This window comes from Terrapene carolina, unplaced genomic scaffold (genome assembly GCF_002925995.2).
Source record: "Terrapene carolina triunguis isolate 2854851 unplaced genomic scaffold, T_m_triunguis-2.0 Scaffold95, whole genome shotgun sequence".
Taxonomy (NCBI): domain Eukaryota; kingdom Metazoa; phylum Chordata; order Testudines; family Emydidae; genus Terrapene; species Terrapene triunguis.
The window spans coordinates 31430065-31450348 of NW_020664446.1; the positions used below are offsets into that span (position 1 = coordinate 31430065).

Here is a 20284-nt window from a genome sequence, read left to right on the forward strand (position 1 = left end):
CTACTATTGTTACAAATCATATCTTGCAAACATGCACACTTTATTCACATGAGTAGTTTCTTTTTATGTCAGTGTGGGGGACTATTCACATAAATAAGGGTAGTTATGTACAGCAGTGTTTGCAGGGAGAGAAGCTTTACGATAACTGTAACTGAAAGATTAGAGAAAAGTATATTTATCAGTTTATTTTATACACTGACTGTCACTTTGAGTATAATCCATTTCACTGTATTTACCATAGGCAATCATTTTTTCTTATTGTTCATGTGGGGACTTAGCAGCAACTGAAATTAGTATTAAATCATGGCTTGCAGCAAAACAGTGTATTGTTGAACAGAATATTCATAAAGGAAAAAGGTGGTGTATGTATATATTTATTTCTCTAAGGATGGTGAGGCGGATACTTTTAGGGGTAATCCTTTGTGATTTATTTTAAATGTATGGGGTAGGCACCCCAAGCACTGGATGGGTACTCACCATTGTATTTCAGAAAATCAAAGAAATTAATAAAAATATGGTTAGTAGCGATGAGACAATAAATTAAGCTAAATAAACAGAACTAACTAGATTTTATTATAATATTAAGGTCCCAACTCTTCAAGCTTTTGCGAGTAGTACAAGGTGTTAGTTTGAACAAAACAGTTTGTACAGTGGAGCCTAATTTTGTACTTAAGAGTACTTTTAACTGTTTTGAAAATGACTGGATTTCAAATTGACAGGTCACTTTGGCTAACTTTTGTAACTAAAAAATTAGAAAAGCTTGTCTTGTTAGAAAGCTTGTCTCTTTCACTAACGTAAGTTGGCCAATAAAAGATATTAACTCACCCACCTTGATTTTGTAACTAAACTAACAGCTTTCTAAGACTGACCTTTTTTTAAACATAACTCTTTTGTAAGTATAAAAGGCTTTAATCATATATTGTATATTGATATGTATGATTCTGATGGCTTACAGAAGCAAAAATAACCAAGCACGCTTCCTTAAAATTTATAAGATGTCTTCATAACCTGTTTTTAAACTCTTTACAGATATTATTCTGCTTTAAAAACAATGGAACAGTTAGAAAATATGTACCTTCCTAGAGTTAGCCAATATCGTTTTTGCCAAATAATGATAGAAAACCTTCCAAAATTGCGTGAAGAAATTAAAGAAATTTCCATGTCAGATCTCAAGGACTTTTTAGAGAGTATTCGAAAACATTCTGACAAAATAGGGGAAACAGCAATGAAACAGGTAAGTTAAATAAAATAATTTCGTTCTTGTGAAAAATTATTAAATTAAGTTAGACATAGCATCAGTGTATTAATCTCATTTATTATACAGATACTTAAAAATATGCTTTTTTCCACTTGCACTTCTCTTTCTGATTTTTCTCTGTTTTTCTCTTTTTTTAAAAACAAATTTGAGCAACATTCATTTAAAGCAGCTCAAAATTCATAGTATGTTGTGTTTTGGAAAAATAATGATCTGCAGATGTATTCCTTTTTTTAAACACAAAAAATACAATTTCAGATTTCTGATTGCAATGTGAAGTGTGAATTTTATAGATAGTGAGTGTCTCTTTCCCCATATGTTATTTTAGCAGAATAGGAGACTATTACAGTTTAAGTAATAGATCTATTTAAAAGTGACTGAGGCCCCAATCCTGTGAACCCCTTAAGCCTTGAATATCCTTAGAAAAATGAGATGCTTTTTTCAGTTGAATTAGCTAACTTGGTTTAGTTAGCGTGACTTGAAACATCTCTTAACACCTATGGTATGTCTAGACTTCTAGACACACATTCATCTACGCATGAAGCCATCAGTCCATAGGAAACTCCTAGTACAAAATGCTACAATGCGTCTCCTCAGCAGCACAGATTACCATGATCACTCAAGCCTGTCCTCTGCTCCATGTAGTGGCTTCCTATAGAACAGCGAGTCAAGTGTAAGGTCTCAGTTCTTATCTTCAAGGTTCTCAGTGGCCTGGGCCCAAGATATTTAAAAGATTGCATAAAGCTCAGAGATGAGAACTGTGGTCAACAACTGTGTAACTTTGGCTCAATAATGCTTTCTTCCACTGGTAAAGGTCATCTGTGTAGTAGAAAGCTTTCTTGCAGGTTCATCTAAAACTGTGGAATGAACTCCCACTGGAACTGTGGACCTTCACAAACCTTCTGCTCCAAGTGCAAGGCACACTTCTTTGACTTTGCTTTCTCTAACACAAACACATAGCAGCTTGTACATAAAAAACAACCCAACAGCAACAATAAAAAAACCTACCAAAACAAAAAACTTTACTGCACACATATATATTTTCCCCCTGAAGAAAGGATGAGAGAGAACGAACCACACTTGACCGATGTTAGTCATGTGGTTTGATGCACTACTGAAAGGCACTCAGATATTATGGTTATGAAGACAGTATGTCTTCACTGCATTGTAAACCTGGGTCTGTGGTGCGTGTGCTTGTGGATTCTGTTTCCAAACCTGCACTGGAGTGTCTGCGCTGCATCATAAATCTGGATTTACAGTTGCTGGACCTGGGTCTCACAACTGTGCTAACGTGTCCATACTGCACTACACAGACCACCTTATTTGGGTTTGTGGCTTGAGGTATGTCCACAGAACTGAATACTAAGACTTGGACTCAAGTCTCAGTGGGACTTTGGCTTAGGCCTGCCCTCCCGGGTGGGTCCTAGGACCCAGGTCCTGAATGATGGCCAATCAGAGTCAGACAGATTTGTGGGTGGATGATAGGGGGCTTTGGGCTCAAACCTGAGTGGGCCCGGGTTTAAAATGCAATGTAGCACGGAATAGATTTTTTTAACCTGATGTTAATTGATTACCAGTTAACTTGAAAGAGTTAACATGTTTGTAAAGCTAATATGGACACTCCCCAAACATTTGTCCAGATTACCAGAATTTGTATTTTATGCTAGGCTGTGCCAGCAAATGGGTTAAAACTACAACTGCCATTTCTTCACTACGATTTAACACGTTTAAAATACACTTTCTTTCCTAGTGTAGACAGTTTAGCATCTGTACAACTGTGTTAGCTGGTCGAACATAACCAGCAGATGCAATTGTAGAGGTATTAAACTGTGACTACACTAGGGCTTTGTCTTCACTTAGGGAAAAATAGGCGTGTTCTTAACTTGAGTTAACCAACTCTAGGTAAAATCCTAGAGACTACAAGGATTTTTTAGTTTTTCACAGAAGTTAGCAGATCAAGTTAAAGTCTAGGTTCCATAGTGCTTTTGAAACTTTTCATATATATTTTAAAACTCTTAATGTGTGCTGAGTTACATACGGTACATTATAGTTTTTTAAAGCCCCACAAATTAGTCTTTCCATGTACTGAAAAAGAGAATATTTGTTGAGCTATTTTATTTTTATGAAATAAATTAAAACGTTTCTAAATCTCATTTGCAGTACAGAGGTAATAAGTGAGAAGTTCCTAGTTGTGGTTCCAATGGGAAATTTTGTCTCAAAAACTTTTGTGAAAAATTGACCTGTTTTCCAGCAAAATTTAGACCAGATTTAGTTTCCAGTTTACTGATCCTCTGTTGAAAGCCAGTTTTACTTTTGTATTTAAGATAGTGATGAGCAAACAACAAAACGTTTGACGGTCCAATTTAAAGAAGCATCCAAAATTTATATTCTTATTGGAAGCTTATCCGTACTATATGAATCTTTGAGACTAGAACTCCCAGAGCCTAAAACTCACTTTTCACATACACATGATTCACTTTACTTACTAAACACTCTGCCTGCATTGTCTTTTTTTTTTTGGGTGAAAAGGGAGATAGAAACCAAGGAACTTTTTACCATCTCTGATGAGTATCCTGCTTCTTAAGAAGGAGACTTTGGGCCTGCTACTCACCTCCAGTTGTGTAGACCTCACAGGTTGCTGAGCCCACTGGTTGGTTATCTTCCTTTTCAGAGGGAGGCCCAAGGTTATATTATCCTGACCTGCCCCCAACATTGGGCCTTCCTCGGGGTGTTGGCCGAGCAGTTTTCCTTCCTTTTATTTCACTCAAAATTCCACTCTTGGGTTCACTTTTCAAGATGTGGCAGAACTTCCAACTCCTGCACTATGGTGCTGCAGGTCCTAGTAACCCCACCATTAACTTCCATTTATCTGGTCACTTTGAAATGTAAAAAGGACTTGTGAGGTTTGTAGCCCTGAGTGAGGTGCAATATTATAATTTCCTAGAGTAGGTAAGATCCCTTCCTCCTTGCAATATTACTGTTTTTTGTGGGAATGGAAGGAGAATTGTTGCACATTGACATTCCTGGTTCCTTTGACATTTTAAAGCAGTGAGCTTAATGGAACCCGAGGAAAGAGATTACTGTGTCCTATTGCACCAGATCAGTTATCTGGTCTCGTATGATGATTAATAAGACATAAAGGTGGTTTTGAGATTGGGAAGGGAAGATGACAGCCCTAGCTCCTCTCTCAGGTACCACCAGTACTGGGAGGAGAGAGCAGATTGCTGGCATCTCCTGAAGGAGAGAGACTGCTAGAGGCAGGGAGTGGACTGTCCAGCAACTCTTCCCAACCTAAAATTATCTGCCACTTCAGCAAAGAAGTAGCAGTGGTTTGGTGTGTGATGTGGTGATTGCAATAGGTAAGTTATTAACCAAACATTTATGATCCTTTAAGTTCAGTTTGGGCTGATTATTTTTTCAAGCTGGTTTGCCCTTCTGTAATTTAAGCTTCCTAATTCTGTTTTTAGTATACGGGGCATTCTCTTTTGGCTTACAAAAGCAAAATTTCTGTGTAAACGTAGCCATGGTGTTATGGATGAAATATGATTACAAGATTATACTGAGTCACATTTTCATATTTCTTGTAATAGTAGAAAGAATAGACATATAAAATAAGTTCTTGATTTCTACATATGACTCTTCTCAGTTAAACTAGGCCAAAATCTGTGTAGTTGGAGATAGCTAACTATATAATCATTTTATTATATTTAAATGTTCGTCTTTTATATGCAGTATCTGGTTAATAACATAATCACATTATAATTTTGTGATTATTTATTTAAAATTACATTTTGAGAATTTAAAAAAATGGTGAGGTTAACCTTTGAACTCATGATGATTGCAAGTTGATTAAGGACATTATTTTCAGTATCTGCATGATGTATGCCTTGGAGTTATACTGATATGTGCCCACTAAAATAAATATATGCCAAGTGCATAAAACATCACAGTTTGCCTTTACAGTCATAGCGTATATTCAGATCTGTGATCATTAATGAAATTTGCAGTCCCTCTCTTTTGATATTAAATATATGTCTTGCTAAAACAGGCACAGCAACAGAAAACCTTTAATACAGCTCTTCAGAAACAGAATAATGTAAACTATGGGAGGAATATGTATGTAATTAATGGCAGAGTTCCAGAACCTAAGTATGAAATTACATCCAAGCGAACACTTGAGGAAGAGGATGAACATGAAGAAGAGGTAACTTAGTATTAAGTCAATATTAATATCATTTATTTAAAGTGAAGTCTATAGCATTAACTGAATATTTCTGTTGTACAAATGTAGGCCTTTGGTCCTGCAATAAGCACAGCATGGATAGGGTCCCCCCCCCATTGAAATCCATAGGACTCTGTGGAGGAACAAAGGTCCCCCTCATGGAGAAGTTTGCTGGATCAAGGTCTTGAAAAGAAACAAATCAAGATGTTAATTATATTCATGCTACTTATAGTAACAATTTTATGGACATTAATGTAAATATAACTTGTAATTCTATAGAAGTTCAATTGTAACTTATCACTTACTGTACCATATCTAGTCACTGTATATGATATGTAACCTGTTAGAATTGTCTGACATGTGAGAATATTCTGCCACTGCTGTAGCCATTATGCTTCTGTGTTTTTAGTGGATATTAACCTATGTTAAAAGAACGGTTCTTTGAGTGCTGGCCCCTATCTGTATTCCATTGTGGGTGTGCATGCACACTATCATCTGAGACTGGAGTGTCCTTCAATCCTGCCTCTCCAGGAAATTGGAGAGGCAGTCGTTCTATATTGCCACTTATACCCTCCGTCTGCTGTGTGAGGAGAAGAACTGCACAGGAGTGGATTGAAGGACACTCCTAGCAAAAATGTTCTGGTCTCTGACTCACGATGCTCATGCTCAGCCCATGGTGGAATACAGATAGGGATCATGCATCTCAAAGAATTCAAGTTACAGAAAAGTGAGTAGCCTCTCCTTTCAGCTACTATGTGCTCCTTATGAGTTTGGTCTTCTAAATGACACATGAGGGATTACACTCTAAATATTATTTCTTGAAAATAGTGAATGAAGTGTCTGTTTTCTAATATGAAAAAAAGGAAGTTCTAATCCTGTAATGGAAAAAGGGGAAAACCTGAACATTTAATCTACCCTTCTGTGAGAAAACCAACACTTTGATGAGGCCTGAAGTTAGTAGTAAAAGAATGCTACAAGCCATTCAGGCATATTTTTTTTCTACCGCTTGTCCATTAAAACAGTGTTTTTAAGTGGCTATAAAATCTACCAGGAGAGATGACTCTGACTGACTTGAGTCTCTGTTTACTGTGGTCTTATGTTTCAACCCACAGTTTTTGCCTAAAGTGATGTCTGAATTCCATGTTCACCAGTCTACTAACCTTCCAGTATGCTTTCCTAAACCTCAGGAATTATTGGAGGAAACCAAGATGCACAAATTGGATATTAAAAGGGCACTAAATAATAATAATGATATAACAAAATCCTTGTATTGGTCTCCATAAGTATATTTTGGTTGCATTTGGCTCCCCCTTGGACTTGTCTTGAATTTCTTTTCAAGATTGTCTAAATCAGTTTGGCTGCATAATCAAAATACTTATGAACTAGAAGGTATGGCATACCCCAAGGTCTAAGAGCTCACTTGTTCTTTGAAATGTATAGGACTCTAATTGGAATTCCATTCATGCAGTTAGGCTACACTACTTTTAACTTAACTGCAAAGTATGGTGCCTATTTTGGGAGAGCAGAACTACAGTTTTAAATACTCTGCCCACCATGCGGGATTTATGATTGCCAGTCATTCTCCAAAGAGTAAGGATCTAAAGAAACAATTCTCAAAAGAAAAAGGAAAGTTACTCCCTCATAACAGAAGTTCTCAAAGTATATTGGTTTTATAGCTCCATTCTCTTTCCCCCACTTTTTCAAAGTCTAGTGTACGGAAATGACGGTTATTGTAACTACAGTCTCTTTTATCATAGCCTTGCTCCACATGTTTGGATCCATGGGGAGGTGCTCATGTAGCCCCAGTGTTCACTGCTTTGAAGATAGGTCTTAGCTCAAGATGCTGAGGCCCATGGATCCCAAGAATGTTGAGCTGTAGTAGCGATGTACTTTAAACTAGTCACTGGTGATTAACCTTCCAATTTGGCCAACTAACTTTAAAATGCGGCCAGTTCCTTACCTTTATCCTCATATTCATGTTAAGCAAAATAAGATGTTAAATTTACTGATCAGTTTGTAAGACCAGTTCTGTTCCTAATGCACCAAGTTATGAGACTGATTTTTTTTCCTCCTGCAGGTTTTGACTGCTCATGATCTTGTAGATTTTTCTCCTGTTTACAGATGCTTGCATATCTATTCAGTTTTGGTATGTATTACTATGATTTAAAATAATCAAGAATGGTTATATTTTAAAAAGTCTAAATATCCTTTTTCTTACCTTTTGCTCTTTGCCAATTTCCAAGTGAGCAGACACATGTGAACACATTTCATCAGAGTCCAACTGTGCTGAACCAGACGAAATAGATCTGACACTGGTACTCACAGGACATTCTTGTATGATTTATTTTTATAGTGCCTAACAGAGTAGCAGTTAGGTAATTACAGTACATAAACATTTTTAAAATCACACAAATTATGTATGCCTCAACAGATAGTAATACTTAAAGTGCCAGTCCTTTAACTGTTCCCAATGTTCCTTAATACCTAACTGTTTAAAAAATAATAGAGTAAAACATAAAATAAACATTTGTCCTAAAACTCACAAAACTCAGGTTCTGGTGGACCACCAAGCAAATGCCAACGACTCAGAGATGCTTGCTACCAAACTCATAAGCGTTTTACACTAGGAATCAACAGCAAAGGCCTCACAACACATCCCCGCTGTTGTGGGAAAGTAAAAAATGTTGGGCAGTACACAGGGTAACCAGGGCTAAAAAGAGTGATTGTTACTTTCCATGTTCACTATGTCTGAATAGCTTTTGTACTCAGTTTATGTGTAATGTAATTTTTAAAAAGATTTTCTTTCAAACTCCTAATCCTGTAAACTCAGCCTGGGCTCTGACAGTCAAGATGGATTCTTTCCTTCTCACAAGTTGCCAGTAACAAAGATTTTGCAGGACTAATTAAACCTTCATTTACACCTGTGAAATCTCATTGTTTTCAGGTTATGCACCCCAAAGATACCTGCCTGTGCAGCTTTCCCCTTCTCCTTGCCATTAGTGGCTTTGCCGAAATGTAGTTGATTGGAACTTAATAAAAAAAAATCCAGTGATACAAAAGAAGGAATAGAATCCAACTCCTTCTGTTAGCTGTGTTGGCTCTGCAGTGTTAACACAAATAAGTAACAGTAAAAGCTTGTTTTGTCACTGAAGTCAGCGAAGTTAAGTGACTACACCAAAGGAGAAAATCTGTAGTTAATTGCTATTTTTACGTAGTCACTTTTCATAGGAGAACTAAACATTAAAGAGTATTACAGTAGAACCTCAGAGTTACAAATGCCTCAGGAAAGGAGGTTGTTCGTAATTCTGAAATATTCGTAACTGTGAACAAAACATTATGGTTGTTCTTTCAAAAGTTTACAACTGAACATTGACTTCATACAGCTTTAAAACTTTACTATGAGAAGAAAAATACTGCTTTCCCTTTATTTTTTTAGTAGTTTACATTTAATGCAGTACTTTACTGTATTTGCTTTTTTATTTTTTTTTTGGTCTCTGCTGCTGTCTGATTGTGTACTTCCGGTTCCAAATGAGGTGTGTGGTTGACAGGTCAGTTCATAACTCTGGTGTTCGTAACTTTGAGGTTCTATTGTACCAGCACTTTGAATTGTGAGGAAGCCAATAGGGAGCCAGTAGAGAGATTAGAGAATGGCTCCATGCTCATAACAGCCCACCTCACTTAGGGTATGCCTACACTGCAGCTGCAGCACTAGCCGTACCCAAGCTAGCTCACTAAAAATCTAAGTGAGGATGCCGCAATGCAGGCTTCAGTTCTGGCTGCATCAGCCTACCTGACCCCCCAGGTGCACACTCACTGAATTCCACACCATGGCACCTGTGCTTCTATTTTAAATGAGCTAGCTGGAGTATAGCTAGGGTGGGACATCTGCACAAGCTGCAAATCACACTGACTGCTGCAGTGTAGATGTACTCTTGGGATACAGGTAGTTGCATTCCAGGGGAGGCTCTATGTATTTTGCCGCCCCAAGCATGGCAGTCAGGCGGCCTTTGGCGGCATGCCTGCAGGATGTCCGCCGGTCCCGCGCCTTCAGCATACCCGCCGCCGAATTGCTGCCGAAACCACAGGACCAGCGGACCTCCCGCAGGCATGCCGCCGAAGGCAGCCTGACTGCCACCCTCACGGTGACCAGCAGGCTGCCCCCCGGGGCTTGCCGCCCCAGGCACGCGCTTGGAGCGCTGGTGCCTGGAGCCGCCCCTGTTGCATTCTGCATCAGCTGACACTTCTGGGCAGTTGGTGCGGATTGCAATAAGCCTTGTGGATACAATGTAAGGAGAGAGGGGGACAGGGATCGAGGGGTGGCTGCTCAGTGGGTGGGGCAAAGCAGCCTGATTTATTGAATCTAGTCCACAGCTCTTCCCATCCCCCTCTTGCAGTGTGGGCACGATACCGTATCTCTTTCCCTGGCTCAGCCAACTTCAGGCTCCGTAATCCTGAGGAAGATTCTTTTCATATGAGAGTCAATGGCTAATACAGGGCTTTGTATTTTGAAATAAGAATGTTTAAAGCTTATAATTACAGGCATGAATCCCTAAATCTGATGTCTGCTGTGATGTGGCAGGTCCTGTGGGACACTGCACTTCATCCTATGCACTTCATAAAGTATGCCCGCACACTTTATTTTGATGGTGGCACTGTCAGATTTTATTATATCAGTGACCACCCTGTCTCAATGGCGAGATGTCAGAAATAGAAGAGGCCAAAAGATGGGTTGAAAAATCTGAAGAGAAATTAAAAAGACTGAGACTGTTTAGTTTAGAGAGGAGTTGGCTACTTTTATTTACCTGTCTCATAATACTAGAAGGGAGCAACCAATAAAATTGGAAGGCAGCAGATTAAAATTAATAAAGTATAATTTAAACTGAAATTATCATAAATAGGTAACAAATTATAACTGATTTTATGGTATGGCAACACCCATTTTTTCATGTTCTCTGTGTATATATATATGTTCCTACTGTATTTTCCACTGCATGCATTCGATGAAGTGGGTTTTAGCCCACGAAAGCTAATGCCCAAATAAATTTGTTAGTCTCTAAGGCTGGGTCTACACTACAGCCGGGGTCCGACCTAAGATACGCAACTTCAGCTACGTGAATACCGTAGCTGAAGTTGCGTATTTGAGGTCGGCTTACCTGGCGGTGAGGATGCGGGAAAGTCGACCGCTGCCGCCGACTCCGCTGCCGCCTCTTGCCGAGGTGGATTTCCGGAGTCGACGGCAGAGCGATCAGGGATCGATTTTACCGCGTCTTCACTAGACGCGGTAAGTCGATCCCCGATAGACCGATTGCTACCCGCCGGATCGGCGGGTAGTGAAGACGTAGCCTAAGGTGCCACAGTACTCCTGTTCTTTTTTCTTTGAAAACTAGTGGCCACTAGATATAACTGAAAGCTTAATACGATTTACAAAAAAGATTAGCCATTTATATTATCCAATAATATTGGATAAAACATTAGATTGGATGTGGTTAAAAAATTGGAGAGATGTTAAACTCTCTTGCTTCAGGGTATAAAGCTAGTTAACAACTCCTAAGGTTGGGAGGAAACTTCCCACTTGAGGCAGGTTATTTCATAATGTTCATTATGAGTTTTTTCATAATTGCCCATTATGAGGATCTTGCGCCTTCCTCTGAAGTGTCTGGTCCTAGCTACTGTTAGAGACAAAATACCAAATTAGATAAATCACTGGTCTGACGTAGTATGGCAGTTTCTGTGTTTAAATGTGAGGGAGAACGCCACCATAATTTGGCAATTTAAACTTGTAGCTTGTAACTATGTATTAGCAAAGTTCAATCTCTGCTTTAGTCTTTTCCTGCCTTTTTTTGGTTCACATTTTTTAGTAGGCTAGCCTAGATGCAGAGTGTGTTTAAGCACTGTAGAGTAGAGTGTAACCAGGGCTCAATGTGTTCTGTGGAATGCTGTATTTAAATTCTGTAGTAAGCTCCCGCTCCCCCCAACTCCCCGACCCCAGGTTCTGTGGTATACAACACTACATTTTGAGGCAAATAAAAATTATATGGCAGCATAAAATGGAAAAAAAATCCAAAACAGGATTTCATATGTGAGCAAATTTCCAATCATTTATCATCCAACATAAACTGATTCGTTATTTTATGTATGTGAATTTAGGAACTTTTCAAAGATGAACAGCTGCATCCATTATATTGGGCATTTTCTGTTTTGACTCTCCTTTGCTACTCCTGTGAATACATGTCACGCCACCAAGGCTACTGCTTTAGTCTATTGATAAGGGTCAGAGGATCTATTAAAGTGGTTTCTATTAAAAGCTATGATCTTAGCTGCCTCCAAGTAATCCTGTCTATTGCATGGTATATGGTGGTGATTCAACACCCATCAAGTATTTTACATATCAAATTTTATTTTGTGCATTTGGAAAGAGCAACTATTCTTTTTCACAGTAGACTTCCACTAAACTCATGCACAAATATGATATTAGAAGTAGAATTCTACATTTCTGCCAATTACTTTATTATGCATTTAAGAATTACATCATACTATTTGGCTGTAAAAGTAATGATTTACATTATGATAATAAATGTAAGTGATAATGTCCTGAATAAAATATTACAGTAATAAAAAGTGATTTAGTTAATATGGATCACACAACATGAAGAACTTGCTTTTTTAAAAGCAAAGTCTCCCACCCCACCCCCCTTTATTTTAATTTCAGGCTTTGCTTCCTTCTGTGGTAGGTTATCTGCATTTTGGGGAAAGAAAACAATATTCTTTGTACACTTGAAAATATTAATTTAGAGCTTTACTTAGATTATTTCTTACTGAAATAGAACTGATTTAAGAATATGCGGGATCTCTTAGGTTTTGATTTGAAGCTTTTTGGAATCCCAAGTAATGGAATTCTAAATAGCTCTGACCTAGCAATAACCTCGTGGAGTAAAAATGAAACTTAAAATGCTAAGCTGCTTAATTCTACTTGCATACAGATTATGTTGCATTCAATAGGTAGATGAGTCAGTGTTGTAATGGTTTCAAATGGACAGATGGTTTCCACTGAATGAATCATCTTAATGAGAATACCAGGATGTTGCTTGAGGTCTTAACAATATAATCAATAGGCATAGAGAATATTGCCTATGTATTAAATTTTGAGGACTGTTGTATGACCAAAATCCAAATCTTTAGTCATTATATTTACTAAGTACCAAGAAAGGGTAAGCAAATATTAAATTTTGTTTTACATTTTGCTCAAGGAATATTAATGCATTCGAGTCAGGCTATATTATGAATTTCTATAACATTTAACATATAACTAAACTTTACACGTCACAAAAGTCAACATAAACTAAGTTTCCTGTATAACTTTAAAAAAGCAGTATTGTAGTTAATGCAGCTGTATTTAAGTTACAGAATAGGAGTTAAGATTTTTTAAATTTTGATAATTAGTTTGATATTGTTACCTTAGTCATTTTAAAAGATTTGTATTTGGTATCATAGCAGCATGACATAAGTAAAAATATGGGCTGAAGGGCACAATTCTCCTCTCCAGTGTACATTGTGGATCTCTTTCATATGCTTTGCACTCATTTCAAGTATGCAGAACTTCCACTGATGTCATTGGGAGTTCCATATATGGAACAAATGCAAAATATATGGTTGTGACTTACAGTGGAGAACTCTGCCCTTAATTTCAGAAGTACTTTTTCATCATATGAAGAACATTCCTCTTTTAACCACATTTTGTTTGTCTTGTTCTAGGGTGATGGAGAGACATTTGAAAACTACTACAGAAAGCAAAGAAGGAAACAAGCAAGATTAGTTCTGCAGCCGCAGTCAAGCATGGTAACAAATACATTTTTTATTAAGTTGCACTGACTTGGAATTTTACTTAAATATTTTGTGGTATTTTTATTCCTCAACATTTTTGTTTTTTACTTAAAGCATGAAACAGTAGAAGGCTACAGAAGATATTTCAGTCAAATTGTAGGGTAAGTTTTCTAAATGGAAATCTGTTGCCCTTATTCTTACCCCCCACAATCCTCTCTTCTGTGTAAGACCCATGCCATCTGTATCCAATTGCCGCATGGATAATGGCTGCTGCTTCTCTAGAGTGGAGGATTCATCTGTCTGGCACACACATCCTTCCAGTGTAGTGACAGATATAGACTCTCCATTGAGCTGGGCTCCAACTGGCAGTGGGTGTGCTTCCCACATCCTGTCCAGAACAGCACCAAGGGCCCGATGCAAAGTCCATTGAAGTCCCAGTTGTTCTGTGGACACGGCCTTCCCATGCTCCTGTGCAAAAGGGTAGGATTTGCTCCATACTGTAATAAATATTTGAAAATAACTGTTGGTTATTTAACTTAATTCTTGTAAATTTTTGTTTTAGTTTCTTTGTAGTGGAAGATCACATTTTACATGTAACCCAAGGATTGGTAACTAGAGCATACACTGATGAACTCTGGAACATGGCACTGTCAAAGATCATTGCTGTTCTTAGAACCCATTCGGTAAGTGAGAAGACCTCGTGGTAATTCAGTGTAAATCCATTAAAGAGTGTCTGTGTGTTTAAAAGTAGGATAATGTCAATGTGAAAAATTACACCTACATCATTGTGGGGTTTTTTGTGATTAAAAATTGCTCACATTTGGGAGAGAGCCTGCCAAGCTTTTGTTTTTCCCAGCAGTATCAGGCTGTGAGCCACAGCCATGGGCTATTTGCATAATCCTCCACTGATTTACAACTCTCTGGGTCTTCCAAAAGTGCTCTTAGTCCAGCAGTTTAGAATATGCAGAGTTAATCTGCTGTTATTATTGCAATCTGTCCTCATTAGTTTCAACTGACCTCTTCATTAGATCAGATTGAATAGTTCATCACTGAAAGCACCACCAGGAAATAATTCCTAATTATCATTCCAAATACCCTGTTTCCAAAATAAACTTTACCAACAAAACCCTTAGAGCTACCCCTTCAATGCCCCTGTAGTAGTATGTTTACATTGCAGTAGAGGCATTACTAAAATCTTTAAAATGCTAAAGTGTTATTAACTTAATAGTATATTTAGCTGAATATTTCAGTATTTTTAAAATGTATCTCAAATAGTGAAAGTTACCTCTCTATTATCCACCCACAAGAAAACTGGCTATCAGCATGCTGTTTCTGATCCCCCTTGAAAAACAAGGGAATACAGTCATTGATTGTGGTTGACTGCATTTTATCCTGGTAAATTACTTCAAAACTTGCCAAAAGGGTCATAGATGGCATGTTCAGGAAGAAAAATAGAAGATTTGTAACATATACAAAGTGCTGTTATTTCATGTCTCGACTTGTCCTTTTCAGTGATCACTAATCGTCATTAATTCATGCAAAAATATGTGCTTAAATCATGGAGTTTGGATTTTGTTACCATTTTCCTATTATTACAGGTTGTTTTAGGTTTGAAGAATATTTTATATTTTGTAAATATTTTAGGAAAGGCTGAAAACAATTTGGTTTTTCAAATTGCAACAACTGTATTTTCATCAGGAACATTTCTGGTGAATACCAGTTAAGTTTTGTTTCCAATCCCCAGCTCATTTTAGAAGGCACTACTAGCAAGTTCAAATTGTTTAGAGATTTCTAAACCACATATTTTGCAAGGCAGGTGAATGTTTAATCTATTGATTGACAACCATTTATAAAAAAGTGACAATTTAAAGCATTCAAATGTACTTAAATCTTGTTTCTTATAGAAATTGGACCCTTCATTAAAGGTTTTCTGATATAATTGAAATTGATGTCATTATTTGTTCTCAGGATGCGTAACTCCAATCACAATCAATTATATCATGCTAGTCTGTATTGAGGTGAAGTGGTGACTAGTGCTCTTCTTCTTTGAAGAGTACTTGCAAGAAGCAAAACCATTAGCTTATTTATATAATTACTTGGAGAGTAAAGACACAAAAAATACTGTAAGGCAGACATGTGGGCTGCATTTCAATCTTGTATTCTCATCCTGCATTACATTGCATGGCCATAAATATTATTTGTATTTTTTTTATTAAAAAAAAAAGATGATGATTAAGACCAAAATATTCAGAATTGGGGACATAAAGATAGAAATATAATTGCAGGATAAATGTAGCCTTATTTTTCAGAGGTGCGTCAACAACTCCCCTTTGACTTCAGTAAAAGCAGCAGATGCTTAACACCTCTGAAAATGAAATCATATTGCTGTAGCTGCCTAATCTTATACACCCAAGTTTGCAGATATTAACATAATATGTAACCATTTTGCTTAGAACTTTTCCCTTTAGAAATCAGTCTTGAAAATGCCATTGTGTTAATATTGGTTAGATTGAGGCTTAATGTTTGAAAGTACTATTAAGGTTCCTGATTTAGCAAAACACTTCTGCATGTGCGTAGGTCCCATTGACTTCAATGAATGGAGCTTCAATGCATCTCATTCATGGTGTGCATAGGCACTGACTCCGTGGGTGCTCCAGGGCTGGAACACCCATGGAAAAAAAATAGTGGGTGCTCAGCACCCACTGGCAACCTGCGAGTCAGCATCTCTCCCTCCCCTCCTCCCCCCTGCACCTCCTGCTCACTGGCGGCCTCGCTGATTAGCTCCTCTGCCTCCCGCCTGCCGCAATCAGCTGTTCTACAGCATGCAGGAGGCGCTGAGGGGGAGGGGGTGAAGCAGGGGGAGGAGGTGGATGTGGGTGGGAACTTAAAGAAAGGGGTGGAGTGGGGGCGGGGCCTGGGCGGAGCAGGGGTCAAGCACCCCCCGGGATCTGAGTAAGTCGGCACCTATGATGGTGTGCATCACTTTTCATATTCCAGCTGGTCTTGTCTGAGCTCTTCCTGTTAGGACAAACTTTGTAATAGCTTTGTGATATGAACAAATACTGTATATAATTGGACTAAGTTAAGAAAAGGTGGGTGAGGTAAATCTTTTATTGGACCAACTTCTGTTAGTGCAAGAGACAAGCTTTCAAGGTTTGCCAGAAACTGGGAATGGGCGACAGGGGATGGACCACTTGATGAATATCTGTTCTGTTCATTCCCTCTGGGGCACCTGGCATTGGCCACTGTCAGAAGACAGAATACTGGGCTAGATGGACCTTTGGTCTGACTCAGTATGGCCATTCTTATGAAGAGCTCTGCGTAAGCTTGGAAGCTTGTCTCTCTCATTAGCAGAAGTTGGTGCAATAAAAGATATTACCTCACCCGCCTTGTTTCTCTAATATCCTGGGGCCAGCAAGGCTACAAGAACACTGTATACATAAATTAAGATATGTAAGTCTAAATTGCTTTTATCAACACAAGAACTTTACTAGTGGTATAAAGCTAGTGAGTTTAACCTGCTGTACCACTGTAAGTTGAAAATGTATTTACTGTTTGATTTAAATAACTTTTACAAAATCAATATTTTTTATTTCCAGTCATATTGCACTGATCCTGATCTTGTTTTAGAGCTGAAGAATCTCATTGTTGTGTTTGCTGATACTTTGCAGGTTGGTGTTATTTTGATAATTGAATTAAAATACGTGGAGCCAAATTCTGCCTTTGGATATGCATGTGCGACTGCCATTGGTTTCAGTGGAATTGCATGCATGTACCAAGAACAGAATTAGGTAAGATGTTTTAAATAATGAAAATATCTTACCTAGCTTTCTTCTGCTGGCTCCCCCTTAACACAACCTTCTTAATTTGTGCCCACCACAGACCTCCTAGGTGTCCAGTTGTGCACTGAAAAAAATCTTTGTCAGTTTTTGTAATTTGTTCGAAAGGGTATTACATAGCATTAAAATAAATGTAAATATTATATTTTTGTAAACATTTCATTTCTAATTTATAGCAAGTAGTATTTCAGTTCAGTCATTGAATTTGCTGCTTGGAAAACCAGTTATGTTTTATTGCTGATCTGCTCTTGATTCATTGATAAAACAGATAAAACACATTGATTAAATACCAAGTTAAAAACATTTAAAAGTCATTTGTCACATTTTGCCATGAAAACTGTAGTATTTCTAAAATAAACAGAGTATCAGGTTTACAAATTAGTAGATCATGTTTAATAGTACCTTTACCTGTTGAGTCCTGTAACTTGTACAATAGTGGTACAAAATTGTATGATAAAATAACCCCTCTTAACATATTGAAGCACTGTATGATAAGTGATGATAGTAGTTCTTGAATTATGTGTCCTTTTTATTTTTGTACTTTAGGGTTATGGGTTTCCTGTGAATCGTCTGTTTGATCTTTTATTTGAAATAAGAGATCAGTACAATGAAACACTGCTTAAAAAATGGGCTGGGTTGTTCAGGTTAGTATTACAAAATGAAAAAACATCTCAAAATACTTGTCAATTAGGGTTGGTTTAACTACTCAGTAATTGTGTCTTTGAATCAAATCTGCTTTTTTCTGTTAAATTACAAAGTTATTTAATTAAATACTAATTTTCTAAATTTTAGTTAACTGAGTACAGTATACTATAGTTTGACCCAATAGGACTAAAGGTCTTTTGGCATTTCTATTATGAATTGACCTGAATGGATATAGAACTTGCAAACTGTAAAATTTAATTTCCTCCAGCATGAAAGTTTGCATTCATTTTATACAAAAATTAATATCAGGTTGGATCATTTTGCTAGAGAAAGGTGGTAAAATTAATAATCTCTTTCCTGTTTCAGTAATGCTGCGCCTTTTTCTAGTTTAAAAACAACATTGAAAATGAAATATTACAGATTTTCATAGATTGAGTTGGGCTGATGTCATTGTACAATAATTCTAGGCAATATGACATGGGGAGGCTAACCTTGAGTTCTTATATATTATGCTATTATAGGAGCATCACAAAAGTGACGCCTTTAATTTGGACGGGAACAAAGGTACAGAAAAGGTTATTGTTTTGTTGTTAGTGAGCATTCCTTTGTATCTCTCTTGGCAGAAACTGGGTGCTTTTGATGCAGCTGCTCTGCTTCTATGTCTGCCTTAAAAATAATTTGAGAGGGAAAATGGTAAACCCAGTATTAAGGGGGTTTTGGAGCTTTAATCTGAAGTTCCTATTTCAGATAGAGAATGATCCCAATGTGCCCTGGATGCATTTACAGTGGAAAAAAATACATTTGTGTTGATCATGTTAACTAACACAATGTTAAACATTCAGTGTAGACAAGGACTGCCATATTTATTGAGTTAGCTGTTCATAGTTAACCATAGGGTAGTCCAGCTAATATGAAGTCCCTGTCTATACTGTTTTATATGATCTGAAGAGAAATTAGAAAATACTAAATTGTGTTTTGCATTGTGTTAATTAAAATATGTTCTAAAATGGTGTAATATTCCAGTATGGACAAACCTTCTAGGGTCATGTAGACTGTGAAAAAGTCATTGCATGGATAAATGCGATCCCAGTGCTGCAGTAAGTATTACTCAATCTCCCAAAATGCGGTTTGGAATTCTGGATCAATATTGAATTCAGTTCTCCACTTTTGGAATTGTACAACCAATCTGATGTCAGTGAAAAGCTTTGTATTCATTTATGTATTCACTTATTGATGATGTTTTTAAGTATTAATACATCTCCTGACTACTGATTTTGCTAACTCTGAACAGGGATATTTTTGAAGCAGATAATTACAGCCCTATCCCTGTAGCAAATGAAGAGGAGTACAAAATAGTGATTAGCAAATTTCCTTTTCAAGATCCAGAACTTGATAAGGTAAGAACAAGTTTTATATTACAAAAGTTTACTTTAAACCAATTAAACAGAGTTAGGAGCGTAATGAATTTTGTAATTAAAAAGTAATTAAAGTTTGAATAACAAGGTAGATTAAGAGGCTAAATCACCTTTTTCATGGGTAATTATCTAGTTATAAATAAACATGAAAATTCAAGATGCAGTCATTTAATCTGAAATTTTAGTGAGTAATGAAGCCTATAGTTTTGTAAACAAATTAATAATCAACTTTTAATAATTAATACAATTTTTGTTTAATGACAGTTAACTTTTAAGTTTTGCTACAGCATATCAGGTTTCATAAACCACAGTCTATGATGTACTGTAGCATTACAAAATGTAACAAACAACTGCAAGGTCTATTAAAAATACATTTTTTTGTAAATTAATTGTTTGGGTGCTGCTGAGCTCATTCGTTATGTGGGACAAAACATACCTGAGGTTCTTCTCTATATGAACTGTGTGTGTTCCTTTGAGGCCTTAGCATTCTAGTAGAGAGTTCTTGTGGATTTCTCTATGTACAGCTACAAAGTTCTTAAAGAAAATTTGCTCCCTTAAAAAAAAAAAAAGATGAGACTAGTATGTTGTGCAAGCCAAATGTGTTGTGTAGGTAGTAGCAGGCAGGAAGTAGAAGACCCAGGTTTGTGGTATTATTTATATCTCACTAGTTCCTAGAAGCCCCAAACAAAACTGAGACCCAAATAGACAGTTATTCCCACTGTTTACCATAAAACAGTTTTTTGTAGGGTCCACCACTGTAGGTATCTTCTTAGTCTTGCAGATATTTTGAATCTGCCATTCAGCTATCATTTATCTTTCCAAATGTAACAGCTGAATACCATGTGTATGTTACTGCAGTGAAGTGGAAGAAGATTAAAGAGGGTTTTATGATGCTTAATGAGCTTAAGCTTTATTTATAGATGAATATATATGATGGACTATAACAGGGGTCGGCAACGTTCGGCACGCGGCTCGCCAGGGTAAACACCCTGGCGAGCCGCGTGCTGAACATTACCGACCCCGGACTATAACAATCTATTAAAAATGTTAGGATGGTCATGACTTTGATAGTACTTTAACTCACTGT

At 37.2% G+C, this 20284-nt stretch overlaps 1 protein-coding gene across 2 annotated transcripts in view; it reads left to right on the forward strand.

Moving 5' to 3' along the window:
* The window catches only part of EXOC6 (exocyst complex component 6), a 185393-nt gene that overhangs the window by 56678 nt on the left and 108431 nt on the right, over window positions 1–20284 (forward strand). For both annotated transcript variants that reach the window (XM_024192625.3, XM_026650928.2), the window contains exons 6-14: window positions 1030–1234; window positions 5304–5459; window positions 7555–7623; window positions 13230–13313; window positions 13413–13459; window positions 13861–13981; window positions 16898–16969; window positions 17684–17781; window positions 19074–19179. In XM_024192625.3, coding sequence (XP_024048393.1) covers window positions 1030–1234; window positions 5304–5459; window positions 7555–7623; window positions 13230–13313; window positions 13413–13459; window positions 13861–13981; window positions 16898–16969; window positions 17684–17781; window positions 19074–19179 — 958 coding nt within the window. The remainder of the gene's footprint in view (window positions 1–1029; window positions 1235–5303; window positions 5460–7554; window positions 7624–13229; window positions 13314–13412; window positions 13460–13860; window positions 13982–16897; window positions 16970–17683; window positions 17782–19073; window positions 19180–20284) is intronic.